Source organism: Buteo buteo, chromosome 12, assembly GCF_964188355.1.
Source record: "Buteo buteo chromosome 12, bButBut1.hap1.1, whole genome shotgun sequence".
NCBI classification, from domain to species: domain Eukaryota; kingdom Metazoa; phylum Chordata; class Aves; order Accipitriformes; family Accipitridae; genus Buteo; species Buteo buteo.
Window position 1 is genome coordinate 29,610,623 of NC_134182.1, and position 14,079 is coordinate 29,624,701.

The following is a 14,079-nucleotide window of genomic DNA, read 5'->3' on the forward strand; positions in this document are numbered from 1 at the left end:
ACTGTCCAGCCCCTTCCCATTGTCTGACCTGTGGGCCAGTAACAAAGGCAAGGATGTTTAACATATTACCCTAATCTCAAAACATTTTAAGATTTTTTTTTTAACAGATATAATCTATCTCTTAAGCAATTAAGGTCTCTGCTTGCAGGGGAAAAGATGTGGGATGCCCATGGGATCCACTGACCCTACAGTACTGAACATCATCAGCATGTGTCTGCTTACAAAAGAAGTGATGGGAAGTAGAGAAGGACAGATACAAAATAGTTTCTTTATTCTGACATGCATATTATTCCACAAAATACAGTAGTGGCTTATGCCAAGGCCAGGTCTCATGAGTACGAAGTGCAAATGTAGTGAAAGTTTAATAAATCATTTATCATCTATTTCTCAAGTCCTTTAAAGAACAGCTAAAAATAGTGAGAAGATTATCTACTATAACATTTAAGGTTTTTTGTATTCTTCTTGTATGATGTATAAAAATTTTCCATCTTTCTTTAACTTACCCTGGTTCTCTGATAGAAGCTATGATTGTCCACCTGTGAAACTATAACTTTCTCACTACAGTCACTTGTGTCAGAAAATAAGGACTATCTATGCCTGGTGAGAATTAAGAAACTAAACTTGACTGGGAAGATGATGCTGTTGTCATTCACATCTCACTTCCGAAGGAAATGGAAACAAACAATACACAGAATACACAGAAACTTACTGCATTTCTGATAGAGGCCTTGACAGTATAAAGAATACTCTGGTCTGTGACTATACATCTATGTAAAGAACATAGTGTTTAACTGGACAGTGACAGGACAAATACTACAATCTTCTTTCAGGTTCTGTCATCAGAGGAAAATATTTCCCTAGTGCATTAGACTTAGGTTTACCTTTATGATGCTGTTTTGAAGCTTTGCAATTTATATAGCATAAAAATATCCTTACAGTAAATCAGAAAATTTTCAATATATTTCAAGAAAAATAGCCATTAAGTATAAAATTAGTCTGAGCCTTCAAATGTGGTAATACAACAATTAAAAAAAAAGTATTCCCTACTGTTTATCTTGTTCTGTACTTTTAGCTGAAAAATGGAACAATAACAAAGCTTTTATTTTAATATTAATATATCTGACATGTTTTAGGTTAAATTAATTTTGGGAATATCCAGAAAAAGTATTAATTTAATTTTCCTAAGCTTTTCCCTAGTTCTTCTATTCTTTCAAACAGCTAACGCAAACTCTGTTGAATACAAAAAGATTTTGTTTCCATTGGTTACAATGCTTCCATGAGATCATTGATATCTCTCTAACTTATTTTCAGTGAAGATACATAGGCTCTCCTTGTTTTGTTTCAACAACCTCCTATATCACAGTCACGGAAAGATGAAAACAAAATAGAGAAAATTATTTTGATTTTTCTTATGCTAGGCAGATTGGAAAATAAATTGGTCTTTGTGTTTTAGGTGGAAAAAAATTATGTGTTTAATGTAACATTAAAAGTTCCCTGGGAAGTTGCACACTTTTGTATAATAACTGGTTCTTTTCTGTACAAACACAAATGTGCTTTAACTGGTTTGGAAGCAATACTGTTGCAGGTGATCTTCCTCTGCTATTGTGTATACCATATATCATCCACAGATTGTAAATTCTTTGAGGCACAGAGTGATTGTCACTTTATTTGTAAAGTCCTTAATACTTCTCTGTGAGGGATCCCTTCTTTTTTGATATAGTTTTCAACTATGACCACAATATTTACCTGACTTTTGAAAGTCTAGGAATTTATCTGTATTTATTTTTATTTTTTGAGAAGTGTAATTTCTGCCTTATAACTCGCAGCGCTATTTAAAGACATAGTTTTTAATCAAAACATACTTTCACATATTCTTTTTCATGTACAAGTGATCTTACTGATATCATTGGCACAACTTAGGTACATCTGGTTAAGCTCAGGTGTCCACATACTTGGAGACTTGTAAAATTGATTTTGTTTCCCTCTGAGTCATCATATTGAATCACAGAAAGGCTCAGAAGGGACCTCAAGAGATCTTCTGCCCTCAAGAGATTTACTGCCCCAGGGCCGTCATTCTTAGTTGCTTTTCTATAAATATCTTCACGTACATTCATTCCCCTTCAGTCATGTCTCATGTCTTATTCCATTTTTCCTACATGTATACCTTCCAGGCTATCTGTCAAAAACCTCCCTAATTCAGCAGTAATGTATGCCAGTAGCAAATGTACAGTCACCTATAGAACAGACAGGTATAAATTTATAGGAGTGAGGAAGGGGGAATGGTTACGGCTCCAGGATTATGTGAAGATGAGATATTTCTGATGACGTATTTTCAGGGTGTGGGTTATTAAAGACATGAGAATGTGGCATTTACTGGCACCTCAATGAGCAGTGGTAAGAAATTATGGCAGAGAAGCAGCACGAACAGAATAAATAGCTCAGTAATATTTCCTACATAACCCAACAAAAAGCTGGAAACCTTTGAGATAGATGGATATCTCAGTAGACTAACTATATTAGGTCCTTATTGCTTTATAGGAGGTATTTTTCACAGATCACACCTCCAATTTTAATGACCATTCTGAACTCTAATACTTCTGCTTAGGGCCTGCAGCCTTAACCAGTTTGGGGCAACTAGTTAATTTAGTACATATGCTCTCTATTCCATCATTGTAGATGTTAATGAAAGTACTGAATTCTGCTGAATATTGAAAATATTGCATAGGACCACTCTTGAAAGAGCTCCATAGCCATTCATAACTACTCCTTCAGGGTCTTCTCATGTATTTTTCTAACATATTTTTAGTAGTTTTTATTCTCTCCTGAACAATCTCATTTTGACAAATGACATAAACTACTGGTGCCATGATTTTGCCAATAACTTAAAGAAAACACATCCATTTCCAGCAGAATCTTGCAATATTTGGTTGAAGAAGTTTTATTATTGATTTTATTAGTATTCCTGTTCATGGACAATGTTTTGGATCAGTAAGCCTTGTAAAAGACACTGGTCAGAAAGAGGTCAATAGTTGAACAAGATGTATAGAGTCACTAGTGTAAGAAAAAGTTCACCTATGGATTTAGCAGGCTGACAGGCAGAAGGGTAGATGAAGCTGTAAGAAGTCTTTGCAGGTGATCACTCCTGAATGAAGCATGCAGGTAGAGCTTCTATTATAACTCTGGCAGTTGCCAAAGTAATACAGAAATTACTAGAATGTTAAAATCTACTATTTTAAGTATTCTTTTGTCACAATGAGAAATAAAATACGTCAAATAGTTCCGTTCTAGTCTTGCTTCTCAATATAAAATAATTTGGAAATTTTAAGCTAGAACTCCACCTTTTTATTAAAATAAATGAACTTGATAAGCAATGAGATTAGGACTAGATACTACCAGTAGTACTTACTCAAAACCAGATTCCTACTTGCATTTATAGCATTGATTTCCATGAAGTTAAGAAAAGTGTTTTACCTTTGCAGAGGAAAGGCTGATGACATGTTGATCTTTTTCATTTGTCACAATTTCCACAACACTATGTTGGTGTCCTGATAGCTTCCCTGTAGGCCTACTATTAATAGCGGGATGCCACAAACGAAGGAGTTTGTCACGACCTGAAAGAAAAAAAAAAAAGAGTCAGAAAGGCTGAATAGTCACTGGTATTACAAATAAGCTTCATAATGGAGAGCTTAGTGTTGGTAAGTCTCTGCTTTCATCATGAAGGCAACTCCCACATAAGGATGTAAATTTTTCATTCTAAGGGCTGGATTCCAGCTTATGTTTTCCTTGCTTATCCCCAAACTTTTATTAAAAACACATAACCGATTTGACTTTCAAAGCCTTTTTATTTTGCTAGAGGAATGTCAGGGACACTGGATGTGACTACATGCATTAGTCTCATAGGAGCAGAATACTTCATTAGAAATAGAACTGGGGCTTAGATTTTTCCTTCAAAGATCTAATTTAGAAAAATGTTAAAACAATTTTTGTGTCCACTTAGCCAGGAAATGAAGGGATGACTACCTCCATGGAAGAGGGAGGGTGTGCAGAACAGGAAAGGGAGCAGGCATGAAAGTTGAGGGCAGATAGGAAACAATAACTACTGATGAGTGATTTTGTTTCTTGAAGTAAATGGGAATTAGGTCTTTCATATTTACTTGTATGTTCAAAAATTAAAGTTACCTACAATTTAGGGAATAATCCTTGACTGCATTATAGATGAATCTTTTGGTACTATTTTCACAATAGTTTCCATAAATATTTCAAAACACCAAAGATGTTAAAAATGTATTAGTAAACTCCTGGGTTTACATACTGATGTAAACACAACTGTACCTAGTGCACTGAAATATTTCATATCTTTCACAGGAGTTTCAAGACAACATGAGCCCAGTTTAAATTTGACATTAATTAATTTATATTTTAACTTGCAATTCCTGGCAAATACTGCAGTTGTATGAATTGTATGCAATCTGCTGAACATGCTATTTTGCATAAAATAAATGAAACAGCCACATTTTGTCTAGACTTCAGTTTGAGCTTTAGTTTTCTCTCGGCTTAAAGTGAAGTGCAGAAAGCCAAAACAATCATAGACTAGGAAGTACATGCCCCAAGAGAACATTCACCCAACCTCAAGATTACAATGCTCAGCTCAGTTTTGTTAACAAAGAAAAGAGCTCTTACAGTCTGCTCTCCAGGGATCTTCCTTAAGCTTGTTCAACCTACTGTTATTGGCCAGTCCCTCCCTCTCTCTCTCTCTCCCCCCCCCCCTCCAGAAATATATCCCTTTCCCTCTTAACACAGCAATATGTGATTCATTTAGGAGCGCCCCATGTCCCTTTTCCTCCATTAAACACTATTGTCCTCTCAGTTAAATTGATTCCACTGTTTATGTAGCTTCTCTCTAAATGAGAGAGGCTCACTGGAGAAATTATTTACTCTTAAAATAGCTACAACTGAATGTAATTTTGGTTTATGCCAGCTCATTTCACAAGTGTGACTGAAAATGCAACCATGCAAACAGCTGTACTGGCACAATGGAGGGATAAATTCTGCTTAGGAAAGGGGAGCCATGGATAAGTAGCTGACTGGCAGTGACTTCAGCGGGAACCAGTTTCTTTTCAGGGGGACTTTCAGGCAAAACTATTCTAGATTAGCTGTCTATGCTGTAAGCATGGCAGGAAGTAGCTTAAAAGGGCTATAATTGCACAAGCGGTTTGTGAAGCCCTTTTGGATGGGGAAACTGCAGAACATGGTGGGCCCCTGCTCACGCCCCCAGATGTTGTGTTAGGCCATCACAGACACGTCCTGCAAGTTAGCAGAACCCTTGCGACCAGGCCCGTATACATTACTGAGAAACAAGACCATGGGAGTAAAACAGCTTGCAGACCTTCCATGAGGTCAACAGGAGGACACAAAAAATGGTAGACAGAAGCCTCCAGTGAGACTGATGAGATCAGTTCTAATGTCAGAGGGAATAGATACTGCTTCAACAACATGCCCTTTAGCAGCCCCAAATGGAAACTGTCATGTCTTAAAATGATGGTGAACTAGGTAGAAGCTGTTGACAGTATCTGACCAACTCAACTACCTACTTGCACACTCTGAGGAACAGAATTTTTCTTAGTCTTTCTAATTGCTCTGTTCTTTATATTCCTGAAGTGATGGCAGATGAATGAAGGGGAGGACAGTGCCCTTTAATTGTGGCACAGATAGTTTCTTTTAAGCATAGAATCACTAATACATGTTATTTACTTAAGATATCAACATGAAGAGCAAGTGTCATTATGAAAGAAAACCTTTCCCTACATTAAAAATACTGTTTGCTTGTCATGTGAAATAGTAGATTAGTTTTAGTTCCTTTTACTGATGTGGAGATAATGGTGGATTTGGTTATAGTAGATGTGTTCTCTCCCCTCTTTCTGGACTAATGCCAGATTGGCCCTTACGTTTGCTGGAACATTTATTCTCTCTGTGCTCCAAATATGCCTCTGGGATTCAGAATCCTGACACAGAAGGCATGGGTACTAAGCACATTCAAGAAAATCTTGAAGAAGAGGAATTATCTGTAAACATATACGACAGCAAATTTTTAAGATTCTGTGGAATCAATGATTTGAATCATAATGGGCTCAGTTCAGTGTTCTCCTTTCCAAGATAAATATGAAAGCATATGTTTAGGGTTTTTTTTAAAAGTCAGATTCTATGTCCACAGCTCTATTCTAGCTAGATATTATGGATTCCAATACCTTCTTTGAACATGTGATGCTTTGTCAAATTGTCTCCCTTGCTTACACAGTTTTGCAATTTGTGTGGTATTACAAGTCTGCTGAGATGTCTGCATTTCAGCAGTGTTGAAATCCCCTTGAGAACAATAGCACTGTTGAATGGAAAAATGCTAGGCTTAGCTTGGCATCCTCTGATAAACTAGAAATGAAAAATATAACTCTTGCTTTCTTTCTATGCTGCTCCTCTCACACAGAAGGACCCCTTATTCTTTAAAACAACTTGTCATTCCTTCAAGCCTGCCTTTTAAATAATCTTGGGTTATAATGTCTGCAAAACCTCTTCAGGACAGTAACACATCTGTTAAACTAACACAAGTTCATATGTTTATAATATTGACCAATGTCTCTTCCTTTTTTCTTTGTGCTGCCTTGTCTGTCTTCATATGTTCTTCTTTAAATTTAGACTGCATCATAGAAAAGAGTCTGCTATGCCTCTGAGGGCTAATATTAGTGGGGTTCTGGGATGTGATTTCTACAACTAGGATTCCTGGGAATCCCTGAAAATATCAATAACAATGTATAGTGCCAGTAAACAAAAAAAACCCAGACAAAAACCCCAAACATATAAGATGCTACCAATTACTTCACTTGTGCCAGAAATACACGAAGGGTACTGAGCAAGCACAGAAGACTTCCTTTTATCAGTCTTGAGATGCTACTGCTAGATTTAGAAATCCCTAATAGTTTTATTTCTACTTTATTGCTTACAGGAAAACAATAGCTGGATTTGAAGACCTAATAGGGTTAGAAGTTGATGTATCATATCATTTAAAACTGATCATCTCCAGCTTTTATATGCATACATAATTTGATTTTAACTGTAGCTGTTCCCTGAGGTGATGATTAAGACATAGTTGGAATTGAAATGGATACAGAATAAGAAGAAAACCATATCACTTTACCATTCAATGTAGTATTAATGCAAAATGCTACGCAGAAAAGTTTTTCTAAACTACTGTGGGCTCCACATTTAAGGCCACTATCGGGTTTTTATCATTTTACTGGTTGAAGTCTAGCTTTTAGCATGAAAAGTGAACTCTATACCAGGTTTGCTTTTATCTTTCTTATTCATTATTATAAATGTCAAATATCTGGAAGACAAAATTAAGGGTGTTAGAACATGACTTTTTTAATAGTCACTTCCCAGTTGTACATACAAAATACACTGTAGTATTTTGCATACCATTTGTGCTATAAACACCTGGCTAAATAATAATAGGTTGGGGCAATCCTTTTCAAAAATGTCAAGCTCCATTTTAAACTGAGGAGGATACTTCTTTCTGCAACTGCCACTATTCAGAACACTCTTCCAGAACATTATTGCTCTAATTTTTGCTCTAATATTTGTTCTCCTGATATTTTTATAGATAGCAATGGTATTCCTTATTAATTGTCATTTTTCTAGGTTATAAAAAATATAATTTTTAGTCTTTGTGTGATAGGTTTAGTCTCTATGGGATAGGTTTCCCCCACCCTTTTTCCATATTCAACTAATCTTTCTCAAACACGGCTCATTTCAACCATACAGTGGATTTCAGTACAACATGAGGTTTTACTAGCATCAAATTCAGAGAAGTTAATGCTTTGTTACCTGCAGAACAGATATTTCAACTAACACAGGTACCTAGGGCAAGTATTGCTGCATGATTGCCCTATTCCTGCCGGACTCTGCCGGAAAGCATTTATTGTTGGTCACTGTCAATGATGGGTAGTGGGTTAGGCAGATCTTTGGTCTGGCCTACCATAGCCATTCTTATTTTCTTAGGAAGTTTATCCAGATTTTCCTCTTCTGCTATTTCTGTAAGAAGAATTTTCAATGTGCAACAGAAACTTTTATTAGTGCCTGTGTAAATGACCTTCTGTCCTATTCAGACACTTCACCTTGGTTTTATTACTACAATAAAATCCTCCAGTTCTATCTGTAGGAAATACTAACCACATTCTGCTTTATAGGGCTTTCCTACTTTAGTGTCATCAGTAAACTTCTCCAGACTACTTTTTGTGACAAGGTAATCAATATAAATAAGATCTTCTCCAAGGCTGAACTTCAGAATTTTCACTAATAACTTTCCTATAGTCCTATTGCTTTCCTTTTAAATCTTGTGTCTAGAAAATCAATAGAACTGTCTGATATTTATTTTGACATCTCTCACAGTTTTCCCTTTGGTAAACTGCTACAATTCAACTTGAATTGCATTATTTACCATGTCTAGGTCTTTTTTTTCCCCAAATTTATGTTACTGTCTTGCATGTTATCAAGGCTGGACAGCAGAGCCTTGGCCATTTTTTTCTTCTTGTTAAATATAGACATAAGAACTGCTATGCTTGTTATTGCAATTTTTAACAAAGTTTTAAGCAAGACTCTTATACTGAAGACTTGGAGATAGGCAGCATCAATGTCACTCCAGGGCACCACCCTGTCAGACAGAATATACAAACAAGATTGCTGACATACTCCAGCCACATTTCTGCAGCTCAAAATACGACCACTGCAATAGAAAGGCTCATAAGATTATTGGATAACAGGGAAGAAATGAATGTAAGAATGCTATTTCTGCAGTCTGCTTTGGGAGAAAGAACAAACAGTAAAGCTTTGGGGAAATGTGATCAGAGAAAAGAGCAACGTAAAGTATTAAGATTGGCCAATGTGATTGCTTAAGATAGGAAAGTATGGCCAAAGAGTAATAGGAAGGGATGGGAGCCCTGCTGATACTGCAAGGAGTAATGTGTATAACCTGACCAAGACAGTCACCACCATGACTTGGAAAGGTGCCTTAGAGTAGTTCAACATACAGTTTCTCCTGTTTTGTTATATAAATAACATGAGACTTGAATGAAACCCAGATTGAGCCCTTGGTAGATTCCTGCCAGGAAGTATATTTTTTCAGAGTGAGGCTCCCAGCAATTAAAAGCAAGACCTCTGTTTCCTATCATTTAAGACAGAAGCCATTATTTAAATTCTTAAGATACTAACTTAGCTTTTCTTGATCTTACTTAACTGGGAAAAAAATTTCACAACAGAACAATCTCTTGGAAAACACCCCAATACTTACCCCCAGTGACAATGACTTTTGCTTTCCCACAGTATGTGAAGGCATTGACTCCTTTAGGGACAGAAAATTCCTTTACAGGTCTGTAATCATTAATAAAACAGTTAGTCAGGGAAGAAACATTAGGAAAATACAGTCCACAGTCATTCCACTTTACTTTTCTGTAGTATATAGAATAACTGTTTGCATAATGTATACAATCTCTTGTTAAAAGCAAATTGATTTATAACAGTGACTTATAGTCATATAGACTTATAGTGATACTAGCATCAATAAAACAGGAACTTTTAAAATGCACTTTCCATTAAAGTAATAAATCTCTGATTTGAACACCTGAATCTGTTATCAGTCATACTCCAAACAGAATCCTAAAATGGTAGCTGTTGCCAAGGTAAGCCTTCACACACGTCTGCATGCTTAAAGCAGTTCATCACTGAGGAAAAATATCAAACCGACTGCTTTTGTCTGTTTTGGACACGGAAGTCGATTGTGGCCTCTATTTTGCATACAGTAAGTGCAGTTACTTTTCTGCTGCTTGTGTATAATGTATTGTATAATGCATAGTCTCTATTTTATCTATGTTGTGTTGTGTAATAACATGAAGAGACTGCAATTTTCTGAAACTCAACTGAATTATTCTGTTGTATTCACTGCTAAAGCACAGGAATTCAAACAGCCAACACAGACTGAGATTGACTCAGCAACCCTTCTAAACCCGTTCTTTGAGCAACTTCTGCTTGTCTCTCCATGTTTCATACATTGTTACTAATGAGTGAATATTTTCTTGATTTTTGGATTCAGCAATAGTATGGCTAACACCCATCTCTCCCAGGAAACAATGACTGTCAATGTAAATAAGCTATACTGAATTAAATGAGTACACATTTAAATTTTTTCTTTGAAATCCAGACAAGTAGGTAGTTCATTTATTCTGGGCTAAAAAGTAACTATTAATATCTAAACCCATAACTGGGAATGACAGTAAATTTGAAAAAATGCTCAGGAAACTTTGGGGATTAATGAAAGAGCTTGTTCTTTCTAGGCAGGTGTAAATAAAAGGCTGTTCACTCCCTATTAATTAGGGGGAGCAAAGCTTTCTTTGCAGAGCTCTAACAGAGAAGTCTTAATTCTTTCGATGGTATAAAATAGCAATTAATTGATTTAAATGTGTGATTGACGGATTTCCTCAGGATTTGTAATCTTTTTAATTTAATTCTTGAATTTAATACTTATGTATAACTGTCTGTTGGCTCTTTAATGAACGGTCTTGATACTCTTCCAACATCAGTGTGAATATGGGGTTCCAGCAGTGTGAAGTCCTGCCCAAGTCATGGCCTTGCAACAGAAGCATCCTGTGATCCCATCCACACATCCGTTTTTTAGATACTTTACAAGAAAATATTATAACTGCTCATCAGCCATTATCCATAAAGAAACTTAACAGTCACATAGGAGACAAAATACATTGCATCCCTCTTCAAGCACAATAACAATTGCTTGCTGCAAAGTTAATTGGGGAAATTTATTTTGTTAGCACTAGTAAATCATATATTTCAACCAAAATTACTTATGGAATGGGTATTTCAAAGTGATTTGATCCGCAGCTATTTTTAGGGCTATTAATTTCATTTTAACAGCTGTGTAATCTTTTAGTTGTCTAAATATAATTTCATTTAGCTGCTGCATGAAACTGCTTAGAGAAATGTATTTATTGCAGTTGGAGACACAATTATAGTCAGTGTTAAATGAAAAAGACTTACCAAGATATTTGCAGTTAATGATGTTCTGTATTACAAACAGTGTATGGTGGTAGCATATACTCTTTTGACCATACTTGTGGCTCTGCAGTCTTTGTTTTCTTTCTCCTCAAATTAATTCTATTTTTCCAAAACTCCCAACAAAATTAAACAGGATTTCTCATTTTTTCTCCTGACACATTATGTAACCCTGGACAAGCTATAATTATTTCATATTTCACTTTCCCCATCCACAACAGACATACTGCACAACAGGCAGTACTCACAAACCCCAAAGTTATTGGATTGATGCAAGAATTACTATGCAAATATTTATGGCCTGTGTTATACAAGAGATAAACCAGATTATCGTAACTGTTGCTACGAGCCTTAAAAATGTATTAAACTCTGGATGTACCTCACAAAGGAACTGTGAAGCTGAACTAATATTTACAAAGCTTTGAAGTATTTGAATGAGAAGTTCTATCTATATGTTATTTATAGTTCCTTTTTACATCAAATTGTGTTTGTATTATTTGTTTTTTAATTGGGCTATAAACTCTTCTAAAATCACAGACTAGCAAGGCTTGGAATCAGCTATGGCACTGATGGGCCATATGAATAAGGATATGGCACAAATAAGGAGGCCACAACGTCTTTCCTGCTGCATAGTAAATCCATTTCACAGCCCTCAGAATAAATTGCTTACTTGGTTTAAGCTTGTGTAACTGAAACTTGTGAAACTGAAACTGTAAATGAAACTTAGTTGAATATATTTTCCTGTGGATATAAATTTTAAATGAACATACCAAAACAAGGAAATTTGCCTGCTGAGAAGTTGGAGCAAACAACACTGCCAACATACCTTATTTTTAAGGGTTGTGAGTAACACACATATATGGACAGACCTCTCCTACATCGAAAGCTAACAAACAAAAATGTTCAAGAATTTAAGCAGTTGTATTTTTGTTTTTATTAATAATACTTATAGAAAAGACAGCTTCAATACAATGGGAGGACATCTTGCAAAGCACTGATCTCATGCAGTTATAAAGCAAAAGGTCTATTTTTTCAGAAGATGTCATATACTTACAAGTTGTCCTCTAGTCGCTTTATGTCATCCAAAACAAATGAATGAATGCTGTCTGAGGAGCAGGATCCAAAACAATTTAGGTCAGAAATATACTTAATTTTCACAACCCAGTCATCACGTAGCTTGCGTTTAACACTAGGGATAGAAATTGAGATGTTATTGGGATATACTAATACCTACTGTAATATGCCCATAGGTTGACAGGGATTTTGTTAGTGAGATTATACACAACCAATGCTAACATTTAATATCCCGGGCAGACATAGAACCACTCTTCCAGCTCAAAAGCAAGCAGAGCTAAGGTTAGGGTTGAATCATGCACTTCTCTAGTCGCAATTATGCTTCCATCTAATCAGGCACAATAAAGCTGTGACTATGTCAAACTGGATAACAGCAATTGTGAATTTTTCTCTGGAATTTTACTCTGCGGCCTCTCTATTGTAAGATCTCTTGTAAGATCTCCTACTGAAAATTATGACATTTTCTTCACACAACAACAAGCAAATCGTACTTACTGCAGTTTGAAAAGTTATTTTGTTAGGTGGGGCTAATTTATACACAAAAGCTAATCCTCCATTTAGGCCAGAGAAAACCCAAATTACAAAAAAAATGCTAGGCTGATAATATTTTATGATAAGCAACTTACATGTTAAAAGTTTTGGAGTCCAAGACCTGCAGTTGTGATTCTTTTTTGCCTTTACTTTTGGATTGTTTTAATCCAAAGTGATCACTGGTCACAGTAAGCAGATGAACGTAACCCTTATCATCTCCCATTAGGATATTATCCTTAGCCAGATGATCTGACATAGTCACCGTGCAAACACAGAGCAGGCCATTTTCCATTGGTTTGATGACAAAGCAATTATTCTGTGAAATATGGTAGATAGTTTATTAGATAATGCACACGAGCCCTTAAGTTGACTGAACATATCATGCTTATCTACTTACATCAGCATTTAATTCTTGACTTTGTTTTTTAAATCTCCCCCTGTGATAGCTGTTTCTTGGTATTAGAAACTCACAGAAGATCATCACCAAGTGAAGTTAAATGCAAGCTTTAAGGATTTCAGTGAGGCTTTATTTCACAGGTAGCCTTTTCCATTTCAGTGAGGAAATATTAATTACAAATTTTAGGGAGGATCTCACCATGATAAGTGGGATGGTGTATTTGCTAAGATTGTATATGCTTTCCTGTTCAAAAATAAGATACTCTCTAGAAGAAAACAGGAAATAGCCAAATTAAAGAATTATTAAAACCACAAAATGCAGCAGTAACATACCGAGAGAAATCATATCAGAGTCCTAATTATTAATACAGCCTGGGAGTACCAAGTGTACAATGGGCAGGTGTTTCAATTTTCAGGAATTGAGATCATGGGAATGAATACAGCTGCAAGCCATTGTGATATTTTGCTAGACTGAGAAGGCCTGGGAATGGGATTTTGGGTCATCTGCATTATACTGTCTATTGGTTCTACTGCCTGACTCCATCTGTTACTTCATTAAAGCATCCTTGCCAACTTAAACTGGCAACTGTTCACATGCTATAGGAATTAACTGCTTCAATGTTGTCCATGTAGCACAGAAACATTAAAGAGACATAACACAGACATAGAACTGTCTATATCTTATTTCTGTGGTCTTGAAAGAGAACTGCTCCTATTCAACCACAGGACACTTTCAACTGTCATTGATGTAATGACTGGAGGAAACTTGGAGAATAATGAATGGAGAGTAAATTTTTGAGCCTTGCTTCCTAGGACTCCAATTGGATTGACAGAAAGACTTCCATTGACCTGCCTGAACTTGAGGAGCGGCCTTTTAATACCGAGAACAACAAATAAAAAAAAGTCCTAATAGTTGATCTTATCCTAAAAATATTTACTTTGCTTCTTCTCATCTTCTCAGCCAACTCA

The 14,079-nt window shown here is 35.9% G+C and overlaps 1 protein-coding gene across 1 annotated transcript in view; it reads right to left on the reverse strand.

The window, feature by feature from the left end:
- Positions 1–14,079, reverse strand: part of WDR64 (WD repeat domain 64) — a 78,386-nt gene that overhangs the window by 40,835 nt on the left and 23,472 nt on the right. The window contains exons 8-11 of the mRNA XM_075042045.1: positions 12,810–13,030; positions 12,164–12,298; positions 9,338–9,417; positions 3,472–3,611 (exon numbers count right to left, since the gene is read on the reverse strand). Of these exons, the coding sequence (XP_074898146.1) occupies positions 3,472–3,611; positions 9,338–9,417; positions 12,164–12,298; positions 12,810–13,030 (576 nt within the window). The remainder of the gene's footprint in view (positions 1–3,471; positions 3,612–9,337; positions 9,418–12,163; positions 12,299–12,809; positions 13,031–14,079) is intronic.